The following is a 24,185-nucleotide window of genomic DNA, read 5'->3' on the forward strand; positions in this document are numbered from 1 at the left end:
TTCTCTGCTGGCACTGCGTCCCCACCCTCATTTGTAATGTCGCTTTTCACCGAAGGCCCGGGTCTTATTCAGAGTGAAGAACATGGTTATAGGAAGTTGTGCTGCATACAAAATAAATAAATAAAAATCTGTGAAACAGTGAGACTGCAGAAGATGACCCATGATATGGCGAGGGACCACTGTACCTTGATCTTGATCACGATCTTGAAGTGGCCCGAAATGAAAATGAGTTTGACACCTCTGCTGTTGAGAATGGGAGTCATAATTAAAAATGTATAAATCCATCTTTTTTATCTGTTTAGGAACAAGAAGACTGGACAAGACTGTGACTCACCAAACAGGCGACTGGACCATCTCACTATTTGTTTCAGTGACTTTTTCATGGTAACAGAGATCTGACCAAATCATGCCACCAAGGAAAAATATAAAACAGACTGAATAAAAGAAAGATAAAACAGGGTGAAGATTGTTCAGTCAGTGTGAAAATGTATCAGTTTTCTGAGGCAGCAAAGGCTCTGATGGACCATTTTGCAGACAGATTTGTAGTTTTCATTAAAGTTAAATTTTTCATCAATTATGGTCCAAAGGTATTCTGATTGTAGCAGAGTACATGTGTGTTATTGATTGTCATATGTGTTGGTCAGCCAATTACTGGAGGGGACGACCATATAAAAGGCAAGCAGGGAGTACAGGCTGCCTCTCGCTTGCTGGTGGCTGGGGTTACGTCATTTCCTGGCATCCGAAACTTCCCTTCCTGGATGGTGCAGAAACTCATGTGGGTACTGTGATGTTATGGCTTTATTTAATTTGTAAGTTAGCCTTTGGTTATGATGTCAGTTATGCGACGTGTCTGAGCATTGGGCGGTAGCATGCATGCAACATGCAAGAGAACAGCCGGACTCGCGTGCATTTTTAGACCACACAACATGGTGTCAGAAGTTCTGTTATAATGCGTGGAGCGTTGGCGAGAGGAATCTGCTTGGCTTGAATGGCAACAAAAAAAAAAGGGAGGAGAGTAAGACATGGCGGATGACGAGGTGCAGCGAGCCCCGGCGGGACCAAGCGCCACATTCAACATTCAGCCACCGAAACTTTTGACTTTTCAAAGCCGCAGGAGTGGCCCAAATGGATACGCAGGTTTGAAAGATTTCGCCTGCCAAGTAACCTGAACGCTAGCTTGGAGGAAAATCAAGTAAATACATTGATTTACTGCATGGGTGATGAGGCAGATGACGTCCTGCATTGGCTAAACATAACTGCAGAGCGTAGAGGGACATAACAAGGTGTACGTGATGGCTTCCAAGCATTTTTCATAGTAAAGAAAAAATGTAATCTACGAGCGTGCCAAATTCAATATGCGAAGACAGGAAGAAAATGAGACTGTGGATGCATTCATCACTGCATTATACGCTTTGGCAGAACATTGTGGTTATGGGGTGTTACACGACGAGCTAATACGTGATCGGCTAGTTGTTGGTCTGATGGATAAGCATTTATCAGAACGAATGCAGCTCGACCAGGATCTTACGCTCGAAAAGACCATCAACATGGCAAGGCAGAGCGAGGAAGTGAAAAGGCAACAATCTTCACTGCGGGGAGACACCAGGACACACGCAAGCGATGATAAATGTGTCGACAGAGTGCACAAAGGCAGCAGTAAGTTTGCTAAAACCAAACCACGCCATGACAGAAGTCACCAAGATAAAGTGTGAAGCACCCAGCACCGTAAAGTGAATGCACACTGTCATAAGTGCGGCAGCTCTCCATCTCATCCGAAGCAAGATTGTCCAGCTAATTAAGTAAAATGTCACTTATGTGGGGAAAAAAAGGACATTACAAACGTGTGTGTAAAACTTAGGAGACTGTGCACGAAGTGGAAGAGGATGTTGATCCTTTTTTCCTTGGCAGTGTTACAAACAATGGGGATCCATGGATGGTAAATATTGAAATAAACGACAGAAAAGTGTCATTTAAAATAGACACAGGAGCTGATGTTACCGTCCTGCCACACAAGGTGCTCAAAGAGATCTTCAGCGGTGGCAGCCCACCTGCTCTCCAGAAAGCAACCAAGCCATTGCTGGGACCAGGGAGGAGCCCATTAAAAGCTGTGGGGGTCACCAAATTAACTCTCAAGAACGGAGACAAAGAAACAAGGGAGAATGTATATATCCTGAGACACCTGCACACCGCACTCCTGGGGAGGCCGGCTATCTGCAAGTTGGAGCTGGTGGTGCCAAAGAAGAAAACAGAAAGGGCGCGCATATGTGTCGATCTCACGCACCTCAACCTTTCTGTGGGTCGTGAAAAATACATCCTGCCATCAGTGGAGGAAACACTAGGCAGACTGGCTGGAGCCAGAATTTTCAGCAAGCTGGATGCTAAGATGGGGTTTTGGCAGATACCTCTGACAGAAGACTCAGCTAAGTAAACCACCTTCATTACACCCTTTGGAAGATACTATTTCAAGCGGCTGCCTTTTGTTATAGCCTCTGCCCCCGAACACTTTCAAAACAGGATGGCAACAGAGGTTACAGGTGGCCTGGAAGGAGTATTCTGCCACATGGACGACGTGCTGGTCTGGGGCAGAACACAAGCAGAGCACGACGGTCGCTTACATGTGGTGCTTAGGAGGATGCAGGAGGCAGGCATCACGTTGAACACCGACAAGTGTGAACTGTCAAAAGAAGAAGTGATCTTTTAAGGTCACGTTGTGTCTGCAACTGGCATTAGCCCAGATTCAAGTAAGAAGGAGGTGGTGAGGGAAATGACAGAGCAGACAAATGTTGCAGAACTGAGGAGCTTCCTGGGAACGGTTAACCAGCTGGGTAAGTTCATCCCTCAGCTGGCAGAGAGAGACAAACCATTAAGAGACCTTCTTTCAAAAAAAGAATCACTGGATGTGGGGGGTCGATCAGGCTCAAACATTTTAGGACCTTGTTACGGGCCCTGCTTGTCGTAGACAGCTGTGGCCGTTTGTGTTTAATTAGGGGCTGCAGAGCGCTGCCCTGAGTGGCTAAGGCCAGCGTCTTTGTCCCCGCCCCTGTGTGACTGGCACTCCTCTGGACCAGTCAGGCTGCAGCTCATGGGGAAGCTCAGGCTGAAAAGGCTGCAGCCGAGGCAGGTCTGGAGGGGGAGAAGCCAGAATGGCTCCGGCCGCTCTCCCCCTCATGTTGTGCACCGGGTGTGTGTGTGTCGCAACCACCTCCTTTTCCACAATGGGTGCTTACAGTGTTTAGTTATGTGTTAAGTTTACTTTGTGGTGATTGTTTTAGTGCTGGGCTAGGGTAGTGTTTTATTGTGTTGTGACGACGGTCACTTTAGTTTATGGGCCTGCTGCTTTTGTTTGGTTATAGTTTCCTCACCGAGTTGCGGTTGTGTCTTTGTGTGCACTCGGTGAGTGTTTGGTATAGGTTTTGGTTTGTTTCTTTCTGCAGGTCCGCTAACCCCAGCTCATCTTTATTTTGTTTTACAGGTTGTCCATCACTTTGCACGGGAAATGTAAATAAATGCGCTTTTATTTTGAAGTAATATCTGTCCACGCCGTGTTCTTTGTTGCTCCCTTCCATACCCCTGAGTCGGGTCGTAACAGACCTGAAAGATGCACTGACATCACCCCCAGTTCTAGCCATGTATGAAACCGTGAATGCAAAGTCTCAGCGGACGCATCTTCGTACGGCCAGGGAAGTGTGTTGCTCCAGAAATGGGGTGAGGAGTGGCATCCAGTTGCCTATGTATCAAGATCTCTTACACAGACAGAGCAGAGATACGCTCAAGTGGAGAAAGAGGCTTTAGGCCCGAACTGGGCCTGCGAGAGGTTGTGCAACTTTCTCATCGGAAAGCATTTCCAGGTGGAGACTGACCATAAACCTCTCCTGAGCTTCCTGGGGTCACAGCAACTGGATACCCTTCCCCCTCGGATCCAACGGTTTAGGATGCACCTCATGTGGTATTCTTACTCCATCTCTCATGTCCCTGGAAAGTTTCTCTGGACAGCAGACATGCTGTCATGCACTCAAGTGAATAAGAAGGAATCACTGGACAACAGGGAGTTGCTGGAGGATACAAACATATATGTGGACATGCTCTTGGAAAACCTGCCGGCAAGCACTTCCTACCTGGAGCACCTGAAGCAGGAGTTACAGACAGACAGTGTGTGTGCTCGTGTGATGCAAATATGTAAGGAGGGATGGCCTACACACCACAACAGCGAACCAGCAGTTAGACTGTATTGGGCAGAACGAGCTTCTCTCACAGTACAGGATGGACTGCTGCTTAAAGGAGACAGACTTGTCATTAGGGATGGTGAAAGCGAGGCCTCATGAATCATCGAGCCAACTTTGAACCAAATGCTTGAAAATGGCTTAGTGTTCTGAATCATTTGACCAAACCAAAGAGCTCCATCTGCTGGCTGTAGGAGTCTGATGTATCAGAAGGACGGCATTGACACCTCACATCTGTCATTCCTATCTCAACTTTGAATACGTGTTCAATAAACGATATGTAATCTACCATCCAAGTGAATATTTATTTTCTGTTGTTCACATAAATAACAAGGAGGGGTATTAGGTAACATTTGTTTAGGTAACAGAATTGTGGTGTAACTTAAGTAAACCAATCTGTAATGATAGTAGTTACTCAGTGGGAAGGCATGAAGGAAGGAGTGTTTGTGGTATAGTGACTGTGTTAGTTATTTTATACAGTTGTAATAAAATTGTTTACTGTTTTATGTGTCTTATTATTTATAATAGATATTGCAAATGCGTGTTTTGTCTACCTCATGAGTTGTTTTCGTTTGCATAGCTGATCGTTGTTAAATGTGAAACAACAGTTTATAGCTCACTGCACATTTATGTACATAGATTATTTACTCAGTTTTTTTTATCGTTTATCTAGTTTTTTTTTTTTCAAATTGTTTATTTTTATTTTATACTGTTTTATGGCATTCAGGTTGGACGGCAAAGTAAGATTTTCATTGTTCAGAGAAACTTGTTTCCTTACTGTGCAAATGACAAAGACACTTTGAATCTTGAAATGTATGATGAGAAAAAAAAAACTGGCAACATTGTGATGTGTCATAAATTTTTATTTAAAAAACGTATTTTCTGTCAGGCTTCAGTCTGCTCCTATTCTGGCACACTAACTCTCCAGCTTTGGAGAGGTTGCACCTGAAAGAAACACAAGAACAAAATTGTAATTAACCAAGTTTAAAATTATTAAATTCTCTGCTGATGGTGATCAGAAACCAGCTTGGTGTCTAAGGTCCTGCAGGTTGTAGTTTTCCTCTGCAGCTGTAGACTGAGACGTTTCCTCTGATGCTTCTGGTTGAAGTTTATGATTAACTTTAAAGTCTGCTCTTTGTAAGGCTATTTAAAAAAACATCTATATAAAGAAAGGGGAATTAAGCTTACCTATGATGGTGAAGGCACCGCCTGCTCCGTCCTTCTCTCATACTCCGAGCTCCTTCAGCAGTTACTCTGGCAACTGCGTCTCGCGCAGACGTTTGTTTCCCCAAATCTCTAAAAGCTAAATGTGATCCAATATAAGCTCATGCTGATGTGATGCTTTTCCTAAATTTGTTTTCAAAATGCAATGTCGCACAATCGCTACAGAATCTCCTCTCAAAAACCCGCGATCTCCTCAGCGTTTGGAATCTAAGAGATTGACAAGCCCGGTCCCTTCAAAGATCCCGCTTGCTGCTCGATACGCGCTGATGACGTAACGAGGCCTCGTTTGGTCTATCACGTGACTTTTGGCATGCTGAATCAATGCTCAGAGACAATGCTCACAACACTTCCGTGTCACATGCTCGACACGTGATCGAGCAGACTGCTCGAGCATAACATCCCTACTTGTCATCCCTTCATCCATGAGAAATGATGTCCTCACCAGACTTCATGAAGGTCACCAAGGAGTGGTGAAATGTAGGGAGCGAGCACGATGGTCAGTGTGGTGGCCCGGGCTGAGTCAGCAGCTGAACGAACAAGTCCTCAACTGCAGAACGTGCAGTAAGGAGAGACAGAACCACACAAAGCCGCTGGTGCCAACGCAATACCAATGGCAAAAGTTGGGAGCAGATTTGTTTATGCTGCAAAGCAAGACCTACCTGCTGGTAGTGGATTATGCATCGAAATTTGTGGAAATTGCTCTGCTCACACCCTCTAAATCAGTGGATGTCATTCACCACTTCAAACTCATTTTTGCACGCCACGGCATCCCTGAACAGCTGGTGACAGACAACGAACCTCCGTTTTCTGGGGCAGCTTTCGCTGCATTTGCACAGTCAAATGGCTTTCATCATGTCACCAGCAGCCTGAAATATCCCCAGAGTAATGGTGAAGTGGAACGTGCAGTAAAGACGGTGAAAGATCTCCTGAAAAAAGCTGCTGATCCATATTTGCTGTTGCTTGCATATACGTCCACTCCGCTACAGAATGGATACAGCCCGGCACAACTTCTCATGGGAAGGAGGCTTCACACCACAGTGCCAACACTTCCAGGCCAGCTGAATCCTGCTCTTCCTGACATGGATGCTGTTACTCAAAAATAAAGGGAGAAAAGGATGAGAGATGCACAGCAGTATAATCGGCGTCATTGAGCACAAAATCTTAACCAGCTTACTCCAGGACAAGAGGTGTGGATAACAGATCAGGGTGCGAGCGGATCTGTGGTCAGCCCCCATACAGCCCCACGATCCTACATAGTGGATGGACCTCATGGGACTATAAGGAGAAATCGTCGTCATCTTGTTGAGATGAAGTCCGGGCCAGAGCAGAGGGAGGGCAGTGCAGCAGAGCAACCCGCAGGTTGTGTGTCCGAACAACACTCAACAGACTTACTGATACAGGACTTTTCAGACCTGTCACACACTCCCAGAACTAGGTTGGGGAGAGCCATTGTTAGACCAACTAGGTTGGACTTATAGAGAGAAAAAAACAAAGCAATAAATGATAATGTTCCTAAGTAGAGAAAAAATATTTAAGTTAATTTAAAAGAAGTTTGAATGCGGCCAGACCGGCTTCTAAACAAGTGGCTGGAGATCATCACAGAGAGATGGTCTGTGACAGCGTGCAACTCCAGATGAAACTACAACTCTAGTTCTATACATAGCAATTATTTAATTACCGCTTATTGCCCTTTAATGATCAGCTGTTCATTAAAACTATTTGTTCAACCTGCATCAGCCTTAATCTGCAAGTGACCACTCTCCACTTCATGTTTTTCTGTGTTAACCTCATCCAGCTCAAAGCCCTCGCACACAGTTTTAAAAAAAAACTAGAGAAAACCTTGAAGTGTACGTAAAATGCTTTCTTTACAGAGTATTTTGGACTGTAAATGGAGAGATTAAGAGGGAACTGCTTTTGAAAAACAAGAAGAAAAAAGATCATCTTTAGGAAGCTTAAAGGCCTAAGTAGATTGAAACATTTAGCAGAAAGAAAGAATAAAAAGAAAGAAAGAAAGAAAGAAAGAAAGAAAGAAAGAAAGAAAGAAAGAAAGAAAGAAAGAAGTTCTTTAAAACTTAATGTAATAAAAAATAGACAAATGGTTATTTTATATGACCCTGGGAAATAATGGGTGTCGTGTCTCAAAAAGAAGGGCTTTCTTTATGTTTATATTCTCAACAAATTGATGTTGCTGACAGTAACAAATACTATAATACACAAACAAACCTTCAGAATGGTTTAAGAGATTTCAGTTTAAGTAGTTTTTAGGTGAAAATGATAAATCATGTCATTTTAAAATAAAATATAATAATAATGTTGTAGCCTTTTCACTAATTATTTTACTAATAATTTGTTCACTTGTTTTTAATAAATAAATCGTGAAATTTTCCCCCGCCTCTGAGTCATAGGGGCAACACATCTTAGAAAGAAATTCGCTGTCAGATATTGTTCCCCTGTGTTTAGAAGGAAGGCGGGTTCACACAATTCTGACATTTATACTGCTCATTTGTTACATTTTAATATATAAATCCTGAAATATTTATACCTCTGAGCCATAACTGGTCGGTCATAGCAGGGGGAACACGTCCTAATGGACGGTTGTGGACCTGGAGGGGGAATGGATCTCAAATGGATCCCAACAGGGGCCCATAAACAATTGTTTGCCCCTGTTCCGCTTGGGACGTTCATCCGGCCATGAAGGAAGTGCGGCCAGCTGGAGGTTGTGATTTTTCCTCACTTCGGTTTTATCTTTATGTTTGAGTTGTTGAATAACCATCGCATGTGTTTTAGCTGTAATTGATAAATCAGTGCAATGCTGCAATAGATAAAGCAATCGCACCGTATAGGAGTTCTGGTAGAAGAAAAGAAACCTTTCTGCAGCTCCGTTGCTCCCATAGCTGTACTTTTGCCCGACACAAGTTTTACGAGTTAAGGGTGCTTTGCTAATGTGGTGTCTTAGTGTTTCGTTTACTTGTTTAACGTTAATTTTTAACATGGGTTCACAAGGTTTCGTTAGTTAGTCGCTTCGTTTAGGCGCTAACAAGTCGGTTGGCTGCTGTTTGTTCCTCGTCAAGATTCAACCGGCACAACTTGTCTCCGTAATGTAAGTCCATTTTGAGTAATGTGTGGTGTTTTGTTGGTGTAAGGGTGTTTCGTCGGGTTTGGAAGGAAACTGATATAGCTAGCTTAAACTGGGTTTTATGTAACGTTTGCTAAAAGGCAGACTCATAATGCTTTAAGAAATGTCGAGCAGCCACCTGGTTTATGGTCTAAAGAAGACATGATGTGTGCCTCAAGTAAACTGATACAAAAGAGTTTAAAATATTACAGCCCACGGTGGATACTGCGGTCAAGCCAGCCGCTGTTTGCTAGTGCTTGGTCAAATCAGCCGCCCCTGTATCTCGAATGCGCATTACAACTAACATTTACGGTACACACGGAGCTGCTGTCAAAGTACCCATCATTGTTCGAATTGATGTATTTCTGTCCAACTTTGAAGAAAGATTAAACATCTTCTGTCCATAAGTAGTCAATGATTTTGATATTTTCAGATACAGTACTTAGTTTACTACCACCACAATTCATATGAAGTTCTTCTACTGTGTACTTTCAGAGTAATCAGCTGTCAAAGTACCCATCATTGTTCGAATTGATGTATTTCTGTCCAACTTTGAGGAAAGATTAAACATCTTCTGTCCATAAGTAGTCAATGATTTTGATATTTTCAGATACAGTACTTAGTTTACTACCACCACAAGTCAAATGAAGTTCTTCTACTGTGTACTTTCAGAGTAATCAGCTGTCAAAGTACCCATCATTGTTCGAATTGATGTATTTCTGTCCAACTTTGAGGAAAGATTAAACATCTTCTGTCCATAAGTAGTCAATGATGTTGATATTTTCAGATACAGTACTTAGTTTACTACCACCACAAGTCAAATGAAGTTCTTCTACTGTGTACTTTCAGAGTAATCAGCTGTCAAAGTACCCATCATTGTTCGAATTGATGTATTTCTGTCCAACTTTGAGGAAAGATTAAACATCTTCTGTCCATAAGTAGTCAATGATTTTGATATTTTCAGATACAGTACTTAGTTTACTACCACCACAATTCATATGAAGTTCTTCTACTGTGTACTTTCAGAGTAATCAGCTGTCAAAGTACCCATCATTGTTCGAATTGATGTATTTCTGTCCAACTTTGAGGAAAGATTAAACATCTTCTGTCCAAAGGAAGTCAATGATGTTGATATTTTCAGATACAGTACTTAGTTTACTACCACCACAAGTCATATGAAGTTCTTCTACTGTGTACTTTCAGAGTAATCAGCTGTCAAAGTACCCATCATTGTTCGAATTGATGTATTTCTGTCCAACTTTGAGGAAAGATTAAACATCTTCTGTCCATAAGTAGTCAATGATTTTGATATTTTCAGATACAGTACTTAGTTTACTACCACCACAAGTCATATGAAGGTCTTCTACTGTGTACTTTCAGAGTAATCAGCTGTCAAAATACCTATCATTGATGAACTAACTGCATGCTTCAATTACTGGAATTCCTTTAATACAATAAAAACACACACAAACACTTAACAAATTTCAAAATATAACTTAATCTGAGCTTTGTTGGATTTCTGTAAACAAGAAGATTAATGTAACCCACAAATTAGCCTGTAGCCGGTACTAAAGGGTCTGTCTCTCTCCAAATTTTTTATTTGCTCCATGTTGGGATCTGCATGACTGTTCACTGAGCGCCCATGAATGCAGTGGCCAGAGCTCTACACTAAATGCAGACCGAGCAGCTCCAGTCACTTGCCCTGGCCTTTAGGAGTTGCTTTTCGTCCATCCCAAGGCACTGTTCATGATACCACCGTTCACAGGTATCACACTGTATCTGTAAAATAAAATAAATTTTAAAATAAAAACTATATTTAATTAAATTAAATTTTATTTATACAGTATCTTTTACAATTGAAATTGTCTCCAGACACTTTACAGAAAGACAGAGCCTGACCCCTGAGCAAGCAGTTAAGGCGGCAGCAGGACCTGGCTCATAAAGGTGACCTAAAACTCACAAGCAATCATACATTCCTATTTCTTCTATATACCCTATTTTTTGGACAATTGCTCTTCTATTAATCTTCATGGAAGATTCTGGGATAATGATACTACGATATACTGTAAAGATACAAAAGTAACAATTTCTCAAGTGCATGGTAATGGCTTTAAAATGTACACATATAAAGAATAGAATACAAGTTGTGATAACACATTTTAATTTAAGGAAACAGACTTTTCTAATTATATACACAATGAAAACTTTAAGTTGATATTGATAATGTGTTTTAAATTTTTTTAGTCAAGAGTCATCATTCTAGGTGTTGGGAGATTTAGAGTGATCAATGATTTAATCAAATTAGATACAATACGGAATAATTTTCAACATAGGGTATATAGAAGAAATAGGAATGTATGATTGCTTGTGAGTTTTAGGTCACCTTTATGAGCCAGGTCCTGCTGCCGCCTTAACTGCTTGCTCAGGGGTCAGGCTCTGTCTTTCTGTAAAGTGTCTGGAGACAATTTCAATTGTAAAAGATACTGTATAAATAAAATTTAATTTAATTAAATATAGTTTTTATTTTAAAATTTATTTTATTTTACAGATACAGTGTGATACCTGTGAACGGTGGTATCATGAACAGTGCCTTGGGATGGACGAAAAGCAACTCCTAAAGGCCAGGGCAAGTGACTGGAGCTGCTCGGTCTGCATTTAGTGTAGAGCTCTGGCCACTGCATTCATGGGCGCTCAGTGAACAGTCATGCAGATCCCAACATGGAGCAAATAAAAAATTTGGAGAGAGACAGACCCTTTAGTACCGGCTACAGGCTAATTTGTGGGTTACATTAATCTTCTTGTTTACAGAAATCCAACAAAGCTCAGATTAAGTTATATTTTGAAATTTGTTAAGTGTTTGTGTGTGTTTTTATTGTATTAAAGGAATTCCAGTAATTGAAGCATGCAGTTAGTTCATCAATGGTAGGTACTTTGACAGCTGATTACTCTGAAAGTACACAGTAGAAGAACTTCATATGACTTGTGGTGGTAGTAAACTAAGTACTGTATCTGAGAATATCAACATCATTGACTACTTATGGACAGAAGATGTTTAATCTTTCCTCAAAGTTGGACAGAAATACATCAATTCGAACAATGATGGGTACTTTGACAGCTGATTACTCTGAAAGTACACAGTAGAAGAACTTCATATGACTTGTGGTGGTAGTAAACTAAGTACTGTATCTGAGAATATCAACATCATTGACTACTTATGGACAGAAGATGTTTAATCTTTCCTCAAAGTTGGACAGAAATACATCAATTCGAACAATGATGGGTACTTTGACAGCTGATTACTCTGAAAGTACACAGTAGAAGAACTTCATATGACTTGTGGTGGTAGTAAACTAAGTACTGTATCTGAGAATATCAACATCATTGACTACTTATGGACAGAAGATGTTTAATCTTTCCTCAAAGTTGGACAGAAATACATCAATTCGAACAATGATGGGTACTTTGACAGCTGATTACTCTGAAAGTACACAGTAGAAGAACTTCATGTGAACTGTGGTGGTAGTAAACTTAGTACTGTATCTGAAAATATCAAAATCATTGACTACTTATGGACAGAAGATGTTTAATCTTTCCTCAAAGTTGGACAGAAATACATCAATTCGAACAATGATAGGTACTTTGACAGCTGATTACTCTGAAAGTACACAGTAGAAGAACTTCATATGACTTGTGGTGGTAGTAAACTAAGTACTGTATCTGAAAATATCAACATCATTGACTACTTATGGACAGAAGATGTTTAATCTTTCCTCAAAGTTGGACAGAAATACATCAATTCGAACAATGATGGGTACTTTGACAGCTGATTACTCTGAAAGTACACAGTAGAAGAACTTCATATGAATTGTGGTGGTAGTAAACTAAGTACTGTATCTGAAAATATCAAAATCATTGACTACTTATGGACAGAAGATGTTTAATCTTTCCTCAAAGTTGGACAGAAATACATCAATTCGAACAATGATGGGTACTTTGACAGCAGCTCCGTGTGTACCGTAAATGTTAGTTGTAATGCGCATTCGAGATACAGGGGCGGCTGATTTGACCAAGCACTAGCAAACAGCGGCTGGCTTGACCGCAGTCGGTGGATGAATGATTCAGATCAGATAAAAACAGGCAAATGTGAAAACATTCCCAGTGACAGACATAGGCTACATTAGATAAAATATTCGCATGGGTTGGATTATTACACTGTAAGCAGTGACAAACGTGGGGTTTTATGGATAAATATGGCTGAGGTTAAGCTAACTGGAATTACTTTAATCATGGCCCAGTCCAGCACACCTGATTCAGATGAATTTGATCCAACAGGTTGCTGTCAGTTCTGCTAAATGACCCATTCATTTCAGTCATGTGTGCCGAAGCAGGGAGACATTTAAAACCTGCAGGACAGCAGTCCTCAAAGGCCATAGTTTGTCATTCCTAACCTATATCATTAACAAACAGTCCTGACTCTTGATGCAGGCCACTCTGTTAACTAACCTGCAGTAATATAGCTTAATTTGGATTCTATTTTTTCATATTTCTTTCTCTTTTTTGTATGAAATTTCTTGAGGAAAACATTTTAATTGCAGTAGATTTTTGAAAAGATGAAATACATAAATAGTGTTTTTCACCTTCAAAACACATTTCTTTTTTTAAAAGAGGAAGCACATATTTGTTCTGACAGCAGTTCAACACAACCCATGTTCTGCTGATGCTTGAGAGGGAAACATGTTGCACAATAACTATAATTAATAGTATAATAATTTCACTAAGGCTTTTTAAAATGTATTTTTATGGCAAATGATCAATTGCAAAAACAGTTCTCAGATAAATCCATAATGAACTTGTAGCTCTGGACATGCATGTATTTAGCGATAAAGTAAATTTACAAAGCTGTTTTTTGTTCTTCCCTGCAGCTCGTCTGATCATGCAACTGTTGATCCGCCAGTACTGTCCCTCAGATAAGGACACAGTGCTTAAACTGTTCAGCATCGGCATCCTGGAGCACATCGGCCCTTGTTTTCAGAATGCCATGACCAGCCCTCTCTACCTCACCATCACATTGTTTCTGTGTGTTGCTGGCTACCTCCTCGGCTCTGTGTCTGGGGCTCTGTTGTTACCAGCAGCGTGGGTAGGCCTCATCTACTACTGCTGTCACGAACTATATGCAGGTTATGTAAGGGAAAGGTGCCGGACAGACATGCAGGACATCGTTGGAAACTACCTGAGCAGACCCGATGACTGTTTCTGGGTGGCTGAGGCCGAGGTTGATGGGAGGACGCACATTATTGGTATGGTGGCTGTGATGGCCAAACAGAGTGGAAGAGAAAAATACGGAGAACTGTTCAGGATGATCATCTCACCTCACTCCAGACGGATGGGCCTGGGTTACAAGATGACCCAGACTGTGATTGATTTCTGTAGAGAGCGAGGCTTCTCTAAGGTGGTGTTGGAGACTAGCTCCACTCAGATGGCGGCTGTGGCTCTATACAGCAAACTGGGGTTCAGCCTTCTGCTCTCACACAAAGACACACACGCTCCCTCTTGGATTGTTTTGCTGACCACAGTCACGATTTTAAGAATGGAAAAAGACTTGTAAATCAGAAATAGCCCAGATCACCTAATTTTCCACTGCTCTTTACTTGTGGTTTAAGTTTTTGGACCAACAACACTTGACTCAAACCTTTAACCCATAAGAGCTCGACGTGACATAGTTGTGACATACAGTTTGAGACATTTTGCTTCAATTTATGGTATAAACTTTGCTCAAAATCCTGTTGGACACAATCTGATACCTGTCTTCTGTCCTTTAATAGATAGATACTAGTTAATTCTGACTTCAAATCTGATGTTTTATTTGCTGGTGAAGGTTATCGGCACGAAACCACATGTGGCATAGGTATGCATGTTTCTTAGAGGTTCTGATGAAGAAATGTGAAAGGTAGGCCAAAAATAAAGAGACAAATCAAGTGGGAAAAGTATTTACTGTGAACATTTCAAAATAAAAGTCCATTTTCAATTAAAGCAGCACAATCTTTCAAATGAAACATCAGATTTGAAGTCAGAATTAACTAGTAAATGTACTCACCAGATAATACTGAGTAGTTGTGATTGATGTACACTACCAGTCAAAAGTTTGGACACATTTTCCCATGAGGTTTAATGTGAAAGTGTGTCCAAACCTTTAGCTGATGTTGTATAAAATTCTACAACCCTTTTGAAGAATTTAGAGATTATAATTGTTTTATTAATTTGTTAAAATTATAATGTATATCACAAAGAAGTAATCACATGCACTTAGAAGTAAAGTTGTACCTTATTTACCTGTATTGTATTATTTATAAGCACCATCATATTTAAAAAAAAAAAAAAAAAAACCGATAAAAACACACAGTGGGCTGTACAGGGATGTGGTTGTTAGCACAGTTGCGTCACTGCAGGAAGGCTCCTGGTTTGAAGCTGAGGCCTTTCAGCTTGGAGCTAGCAAGGCTTTACCGTGACTCTGGATACTACAGCTTTCTCCCAGTCGAAAACAATAAACTCTGCCTAGGAGTGACTCTGGACATGTATGGTTGTGTTACCCTGTCATGGCACACCCTGCCCTGGGTATACCCTTCCTTTTGCTTAACAGCGACTGGAATAGACTGCAGCCACCAGTGACCCTGCAATGGAATAACAGAGTATAGAAAATGAATGTTTAGAAATGGTCAGCCCTCTCTGAAGAAGTAAATGATCATTTAAATGAATAATAGAATATGTATATATTGGTTGGCTGGGACAGACTCCAGCTTCTTTGTGACCCTGAACTGGTAAGGCGAGAAGCAGGGTACACCCTGGACAGGTCGCAAGTACACCACAGGGTTAAAACAGACAGACGAACAACCACTCACGCTCACTTCTAGAGAGACTTAAGAGTGACCAAATAACCTAGCATGCATGTCTTTGGATTGTGGGAGGAGGCCAGAGTACCCAAAAAGAACCTACGCATATACAGGGATGTAGGGAACCCTTCTCAGCTGAGGCTCAAACCAATGGCCTTCCTCCTTTGAGGCTGCAGAGCTAACCACTGCACCACTATGCCTCTGCTGATCAGTGCTGTTAAAATCAATGCAGAAAATATCAGATAGAAAGCTCCATTTGGCCAGCTACAAGCTATAATGTGGATGTCATTCTGAAATTAAATTCAAAGGTATATCTAATTATCAAATATATTATAATTTAATTCAAGAAAAAGTTTATATTTTTGTTTTAATAATACTTTTTTCCTCAATAATTCACAATACATGCTACTCCGTCACGGACTTGCCAGGTCTGAATGTACATATGAATGAGTGAATAGTTATATTAATGCATTAATCGATGAGTGTGCTCATGAATTAATGAACAGATGGACAGAAATGTGTGTCAGACATAGATTATTTTCTACAGATTCAAATTAAAATAACTGCATTGAAATAACTTGTTTAGGAAAGAAAGAAAGAAAGAAAGAAAAAGAAAGAAAAAAAATGAAGTTCTTTAAAACTTAATGTAATAAAAAATAGACAAATGGTTGTTTTATATGACCCTGGGAAATAATGGGTGTCGTGTCTCAAAAAGAAGGGCTTCCTTTATGTTTATATTCTCAAATTGATGTTGCTGACAGTAACAAATACTATATTACACAAACAAACCTTCAGAATGGTTTAAGAGATTTCAGTTTAAGTAATTTTTAGGTGAAAATGATCGCTCCATAAATCATGTCATTTTAAAATAAAATATAATAATGTTGTAGCATTTTCACTAATTATTTTACTAATAATTTGTTCACTTGTTTTTAATAAATAAATTGTGAAATTTCCCCCCGCCTCTGAGTCATAGGGGCAACACATCTTAGAAAGAAATACGCTGTCAGATATTGTTCCCCTGTGTTTAGAAGGAAGGCGGGTTCACACAATTCTGACATTTATACTGCTCATTTGTTACATTTTAATATATAAATCCTGAAATATTTATACCTCTGAGCCATAACTGGTCGGTCATAGCAGGGGGAACACGTCCTAATGGACGGTTGTGGACCTGGAGGGGGAACGGATCTGAAATAGATCCCAACAGGGGCCCATAAACAATTGTTTGCCCCTGTTCCGCTTGGGACGTTCATCCGGCCATGAAGGAAGTGCAGCCAGCTGGAGGTTGTCATCTTTTCTCGCTTCGGTTTTTATCTTTCTGCAGCTCCGTTGCTCCCATAGCTGTTCTTTAGCCCGACACATGTTTTACCAGTTGCTAATGTGGTGTCTTAGTGTTTCGTTTACTTGTTTAACGTTAATTTTTAACATGGGTTCACAAGGTTTCGTTAGTTAGTCGCTTCGTTTAGGCGCTAACAAGTCGGTTGGCTGCTGTTTGTTCCTCGTCAAGGATCAACCGGCACAACTCGCCTCCGTAATGTAAGAGTCCATTTTGAGTAAGGTGTGGTGTTTTGTTGGTGTAAGGGTATTTTGTAGTGTTTGGAAGGAAACTGATATAGTTACGGGGTGGTTTGTGGCTTATAAACATGCCTATATTGCAGTTAAGCTAGCTAAAACTGGGTTTTATTAACTTTTGCTAAACGTCTGACTCTTAATTCTTTAAGAAATGTCGAGCAGCCACCTGGTTTATGGTCTAAAGAAGACATGATGTGGGCCTCAAGTAAACTGATACAAAAGAGTTTAAAATATTACAGCCCACGGTGGATGAATGATTCAGATCAGATAAAAACAGGCAAATGTGAAAACATTCCCAGTGACAGACATAGGCTACATTAGATAAAATATTCGCATGGGTTGGATTATTACACTGTAAGCAATGACAAACGTGGGGTTTTATGGATAAATATGGCTGAGGTTAAGCTAACTGGAATTACTTTAATCATGGCCCAGTCCAGCACACCTGATTCAGATGAATTTGATCCAACAGGTTGCTGTCAGTTCTGCTACATGACCCATTCATTTCAGGCATGTGTGCCGAAGCAGGTAGACATTTAAAACCTGCAGGACAGCAGTCCTCAAAGACCATAGTTTGTCATTCCTAGCCTATATCATTAACAAACAGTCCTGACTCTTGATGCAGGCCACTCTGTTAACTAACCTGCAGTAATATAGCTTAATTTGGATTCTATTTTTTCATGTCTTTCTCTTTTTTGTATGAAATTTCTTGAGAAAAGCATTTTAATTGCAATAGATTTTTGAAAAGATGAAATACATAAATAGTGTTTTTCACCTTCAAAACACATTTTTTTTATAAAGAGGAAGCACATATTTGTTCTGACAACAGTTCAACACAACCCATGTTCTGCTGATGCTTGAGAGGGAAACATGTTGCACAATAAATTTAATGAATAGTATAATAATTTCACTAAGGCTTTTTAAAATTTATTTTTATGGCAAATGATCAACTGCGAAAACAGTTCTCAGATAAATCCATAATGAACTTGTAGCTCTGGACATGCATGTATTTAGCGATAAAGTAAATTTACAAAGCTGTTTTTTGTTCTTCCCTGCAGCTCATCTGATCATGCAACTGTTGATCCGCCAGTACTGTCCCTCAGATAAGGACACAGTGCTTAAACTGTACATCAACGGCATCCTGGAGCACATCGGCCCTTGTTTTCAGAATGCCATGACCAGCCCTCTCTACCTCACCATCACATTGTCTCTGTGTGTTGCTGGCTACCTCCTCGGCTCTGTGTCTGGGGCTCTGTTGTTACCAGCAGCGTGGGTAGGCTTCATGTACTACTGTTGTCATGAACTATATGCAGGTTATGTAAGGGAAAGGTGCCGGACAGACATGCAGGACATCATTGGAAACTACCTGAGCAGACCCGATGACTGTTTCTGGGTGGCTGAGGCCGAGGTTGATGGGAGGACGCACATTATTGGTATGGTGGCTGTGATGGCCAAACAGAGTGGAAGAGAAAAATACGGAGAACTGTTCAGGATGATCATCTCACCTCACTCCAGACGGATGGGCCTGGGTTACAAGATGACCCAGACTGTGATTGATTTCTGTAGAGAGCGAGGCTTCTCTAAGGTTATGTTGGAGACGACCTCCACTCAGATGGCGGCTGTGGCTCTATATAGAAAACTGGGGTTCAGCCTTGTCCTCTCACACAAAGACACACACGCTCCCTTTTGGATTTTTTTGCTGACCAAAGTCACGATTTTAAGAATGGAAAAAGCCCTGATCACCTAATTTTCCACTGCTCTTTACTTGTGGTTTAAGTTTTTGGACCAATAACACTTGACTGAAACCTTTAACCCATAAGAGCTCGACGTGACATAGTTGTGACATACAGTTTGAGACATTTTGCTTCAGTTTATGGTATAAACTTTGCTCAAAATCCTGTTGGACACAATCTGTTACCTGTGTTCTGTCCTCTGATAGATACCCAGAAGGAGCGAACCACATTATAATATTTTTAAACTGTCACATGATAATAAATGGTGGATATCCCCATTTTGTTACATTTTGTTAAAGGGCCAAATAAATAAAATTGGACTTGCCATTTTTTCATGGGTCGGGCTTTAGAGGGTTAAAATATATTCCATGATAAAACAGATTACTTTTAGCCAAGCAAAAACAAGTTTCAACCAAAGAGAGACTAACTCATATACTTGCTGTACATGAGAACAGTTTTAATCAATGAATACTGAAAACTATGAACATAAACAGTCCAATTTAATAAATGAGCACTGATAAATACATAGCTTTTCTAACATTCATTCATTTAGTTTAAGAAATCTTTTACATTTTTATGTATCTAACATGACTTTTCTTTATAACACTTTAGTTTTTAGCACCTTACTGTAAGTCATATTTATGTCTCATAAATACAGCTTGGATGTTTTGAACACCATTTACTGCACATACAAATGCAGCTATATGTACTTAAAATGCTCTTAAGCCACATAGTTGGGAAAGGAGGCCTAATCTAGCAAGATGTGGGGAGTACTTTAGCTTATAAGCATGATTATTAAATCCTTTCTTTCTTACTTTTCTGCATTACACAGTAAAGGCATTTTAATTAATGTAAAGAAGAAACTAAGCAATGATTGGTCATGTTTTCATCGACTTTAGCTCCAGATATTTGGATGCTAAAGCCCTAGAAGATATTAGGTTTGATTTTTAATATTTAAGGCATTAGATTCCTTAAAAATCTATCTTTTTTTGTCTACATTGTAACATCAACGGTAACTTTTTGAAATGACTTTGACCATAATTTTGTTCCTATAACAAACTTGTTTCCCACTAAGCATGGCTATAAATAAATGAATAAATAAAAGCATGTTCAACCACTCAGAGCTTCTTGGTGTCAGTCAGAAATGTACTGTATACATTTTACAGTAATTGTTAGTCTATAACAGCAGAGGGCGCTGCCTTTCTGTGAAACACGTGTCACACAGATGCATCTATGATGCTAGTCAGCATTATAGTGTATTGTCAGTATTTAAAAGACATGATTACAGATTCAACATATCACAGCAACAGTGGTGCAAAGTGTGATTGTTTCAACATTTTGTAGTGTGTACTGTCTTGTAATCACACATGATACATATCACACATTAAAAGTTATTTCTGCTAAAACTTTAGAAGTCTGTATACACTACTTTGACTTAAAAACAGCACATTTTTCTGGTGATTTTAAACTTTTTTAACTAGTTGTTGATAATTTTGTGGAAGATTTGAATTGTCTGGGTTATTCCACAAAGTGCTATCTAGTAAAAGATCATTGTAGGTGCCAGTACTGACAGATGAGCCTTGAAAAAAATGTAAAATCACCTTTAGCTGTTGTGATGGGAAAATGATGGGACATAAGTTAACTTGCATGTGAGCCACAAATCTCTTTTAGAGGTAGCATTGCCTCACCAACTGATACTTCTTTTTTCATGTCTGTTTTGTGATCAGAAGTGTGTTTTAACGTCATTCTGTTGCACAAAACTTTGCAATGTGTATTAAAATCTGTGTTTTAATTCATCAGATTTATATCAGTGGTATCAGATTTATTAGCAATGTTTTGTTCTTCATCTTAGAAATTTGAGGGACACTTGAAAGATTTTAAATTTATTGCTTTTTAGGGCTGCTTAGACTCTGCTATCATCTCATGTGGGATCTTATGAGGTAAAACTTGCAGATGGTTTTTCTCTCTTCCATTGTGTAGAACATTGTTGCTGCAGACAGACTGAGAATCACAGAAGTGGATAACATATAACCTGGAACCAGGTGTTTACTCTCATGAGAACAATAGCACTTTGACTGCCATGGTGTGTGTATTCTAGTCTACCACTAGGTGGCGATAAAGGTTTGGAATCTAAAATGGATAGGAGCTGTTCCAGCCTCATCACTATAATCCAATTTTAGGTTGTATCTGCCTTTAAAGTTTATTTATTTATATATTAAGTCCTGAACCAGAACTTGTATTTCTAATGTAAAAGACCCTAGAGACGGAGAGACATTTTGAAGAGTTGTAGTTGTCAAAATCGAGCAAAAGCATCCTAAAATAATCAACTTACACCCACTTGGTTCTAATTTTATAGATGGAAGAAAAAAAGACTGTTATTACTCTTATTTTCCATCAGGATATGTTGTGCTCATTCTGTTTAATGATGTTATTTTGATTAATTCCAACCTGGTATAAACTATTACCCGCAACATTTTTGGTCATTATAGCTTGTTTTTAGGGATTTAGTGAAACAAGGAGGTACTTGTGTGTATCTGATTAACCGGGTAAATTCTGACAGCTATAAAAAAAACATTTAATAGTTGAAAGATCTCTTGAAACTCTGAATAATGTTCTGTTGGAGGATTAGAAAGAGACTGAGTTGGTTGGCCACATGTAAGATTATAGTACAACGAATATGCCTCTAAGAAAGAACAGCTCTAACTAACCATTGCCTCTTTCTTTCTTTCTTTCTTTCTTTCTTTCTTTCTTTCTTTCTTTCTTTCTTTCTTTCTTTCTTTCTTTCCTAAACAAGTTATTTCAATGCAGTTATTTTAATTTGAATCTGTATATAATAATTTATGTCTGATACACATTTCTGTCCATCTGTTCATTAATTCATGAGCACACTCATTGATTAATGCATTAATATAACTATTCGCTCATTCATATGTACATTCAGACCTGGCAAGTCCGTGACGGAGTAGCATGTATTGTGAATTATTGAGGAAAAAAGTATTATTAAAACAAAAATATAAACTTTTTCTTGAATTAAATTATAATATATTTGATAATTAGATATACCTTTGAATTTAATTTCAGAATGACATCCACATTATAGCTTGTAGCTGGCCAAATGGAGCTTTCTATCTGATATTTTCTGCATTGATTTTAACAGCACTGATCAGCAGAGGCATAGTGGTGCAGTGGTTAGCTCTGCAGCCTCAAAGGACGAAGGCCATTGGTTTGAGCCTCAGCTGAGGAGGGTTCCCTACATCCCTGTATATGCGTAGGTTCTTTTTGGGTACTCTGGCCTCCTCCCACAATCCAAAGACATGCATGCTAAGTTATTTGGTCACTCTTAATTCTCTCTAGAAGTGAGCGTGAGTGGTTGTTCGTCTGTCTGTTTTAACCCTGTGATGTACTTGCGACCTGTCCAGGGTGTACCCTGCTTCTCGCCTTACCAGTTCAGGGTCACAAAGAAGCTGGAGCCTGTCCCAGCCAACCAATAAATACATATTCTATTATTCATTTAAATGATCATTTACCTAATCATGTTACAAGATTAAAGGAGCGAGGTAACAGCAGTGGAGAGGACACATGCAGAGGACCCATAAAATGAACAAATATGCCCTAATAGACTTTCAGAGAGGGCTGACCATTTCTAAACATTCATTTTCTATACTCTGTTATTCCATTGCAGGGTCACTGGTGGCTGCAGTCTACTTCAGTAGCTGTTAAGCAAAAGGAAGGGTATACCCAGGACAGGGTGTGCCATGACAAGGTAACACAACCATACATGTCCAGAGTCACTCCTAGGCAGAGTTATTGTTTTTGACTGGGAGAAACTGTACTATCCAGAGTCACGGTAAAGCCTTGCTAGCTCCAAGCTGAAAGGCCTCAGCTTCAAACCAGGAGCCTTCCTGCAGTGACGCAACTGTGCTAACAACCACATCACTGTACAGCCCACTGTGGCTTTTTATCTGTTTTTTTTTTTAAATATGATGGTGCTTATGAATGATACAATATAGGTAAATAAGGTACAACTTTACTTCTAAGTGCATGTGATTACTTTTTTGTGATATACATTATAATTTTAACAAAAAAGAATAAAACAATTATAATCTCTAAATTCTTCAAAAGGGTTGTAGAATTTTATACAACATCAGCCAAAGGTTTGGACACACTTTCACATTAAACCTCATGGGAAAATGTGTCCAAACTTTTGACTGGTAGTGTACATCAATCACAACTACTCAGTATTATCCGGTGAGTACATTTACTAGTTAATTCTGACTTCAAATCTGATGTTTTATTTGAAAGATTGTGCTGCTTTAATTGAAAATTGACTTTTATTTTGAAATGTTCACAGTAAATACTTTTCCCACTTGATTTGTCTCTTTATTTTTGGCCTACCTTTCACATTTCTTCATCAGAACCTCTAAGAAACATGCATACCTATGCCACATGTGGTTTCGCGCCGATAACCTTCACCAGCAGAATATCAGTCAACACTCAGCAGGACAGATTCCTGCTGACTCTGTTGAAGCAGCATAACTTTGCTACATTATATTGCCTTATTTACTACCATGTGGAAAAAACTCCAGTCAGGCTTGTAATAAATGTTTTAATCTTTAGTTCCCAATGAGGATTTAATGTTGTTGCTTTCACTTTATAGGCCCTGTAAAGTTATTTTAGAACAAACAGCCCACTATTAGCTTTTTGTTTTCTCATTCCTGTTTTGCTGTTCACATGAGAAAAATCTGTATTTCTTTTTAGTCTGTTTTTATTTTACTGAACAAAGTTATTAACTACATGTGAAATACATTTAGTTTTGATGGTAAGTATTATAGCTTATTTTTCTTCTTGTTCAGCCCCCAACAAGTGTTTTTTAACTTTGTTGCTTAGATTGAATGCTATTCACTCAAATGGATTACTTTTCACAGATTAACGTTGAAGCAAGGGTCTCTGTCAAATTATTATGCAAAATATGACTGAAGCAAAATATATAGGTAGTAAAAAGTCTGGAGACAGGGGTCATGTTGCATGCTCTAAAGCTAACAAATTTGAATTAGGCAGATTTAAACTACAGTTGCTGTGTCCCATGTTTCCCATCTTTGAGTTAAATTAATTAGTTCTGGCTTTTCATATAATATATTTAATGTTCTCGTCTCAGGACAATACAGACACTTCTCTACATGTAGACATATTGTTGCAATTTCTGCCTCTTTGTGTAGATGCAAAAGTAATGAGCTTATTAACGTTCTTTTACAGAAAAATGAATCAAGCAAATAAATACTGTATGTTAAATGTGACTTATTTAACCAGTTTTATGCTGTGGAAATTGTGTTCTTGATTAAAGAGTGTGTCTATCTTTTAGTTTTCGCTTTTCTATCCATGAATCTTTAGTTCATCTTTAAACTTACAAAACTTCTTCTCCACATCTATGTAC

At 39.3% G+C, this 24,185-nt stretch overlaps 2 protein-coding genes across 5 annotated transcripts; both read left to right on the forward strand.

Moving 5' to 3' along the window:
• Positions 1-8,050: 8,050 nt before the first annotated feature.
• Positions 8,051-14,533, forward strand: LOC121637327 (N-acetyltransferase 8-like). Of its 2 annotated transcripts, none has more exons than XM_041981415.1 (2): positions 8,051-8,295; positions 13,482-14,533. In XM_041981415.1, the coding sequence occupies exon 2, from the start codon at positions 13,493-13,495 to the stop codon at positions 14,162-14,164; it is 672 nt and encodes a 223-aa protein (XP_041837349.1). In that variant the 5' UTR covers positions 8,051-8,295; positions 13,482-13,492; the 3' UTR covers positions 14,165-14,533. The 2 variants fall into 2 exon arrangements, with proteins under 2 accessions (XP_041837349.1, XP_041837348.1); XM_041981414.1 differs by lacking the exon at positions 8,051-8,295 and adding an exon at positions 8,306-8,544.
• A 2,180-nt stretch (positions 14,534-16,713) lies between these two features.
• On the forward strand, positions 16,714-20,042 carry LOC121637326 (N-acetyltransferase 8-like). Of its 3 annotated transcripts, none has more exons than XM_041981413.1 (2): positions 16,714-17,025; positions 18,080-20,042. In XM_041981413.1, exon 2 carries the CDS (start codon positions 18,091-18,093, stop codon positions 18,766-18,768), a length of 678 nt encoding a protein of 225 aa, XP_041837347.1. In that variant the 5' UTR covers positions 16,714-17,025; positions 18,080-18,090; the 3' UTR covers positions 18,769-20,042. The 3 variants fall into 3 exon arrangements, with proteins under 3 accessions (XP_041837347.1, XP_041837346.1, XP_041837345.1); XM_041981412.1 differs by having other exon boundaries at positions 16,714-17,007; XM_041981411.1 differs by having other exon boundaries at positions 16,714-16,985.
• Positions 20,043-24,185: the final 4,143 nt, after the last annotated feature.

The sequence above is a fragment of the Melanotaenia boesemani genome, chromosome 3 (assembly GCF_017639745.1).
Source record: "Melanotaenia boesemani isolate fMelBoe1 chromosome 3, fMelBoe1.pri, whole genome shotgun sequence".
Classification (NCBI taxonomy): Eukaryota; Metazoa; Chordata; class Actinopteri; order Atheriniformes; family Melanotaeniidae; genus Melanotaenia; species Melanotaenia boesemani.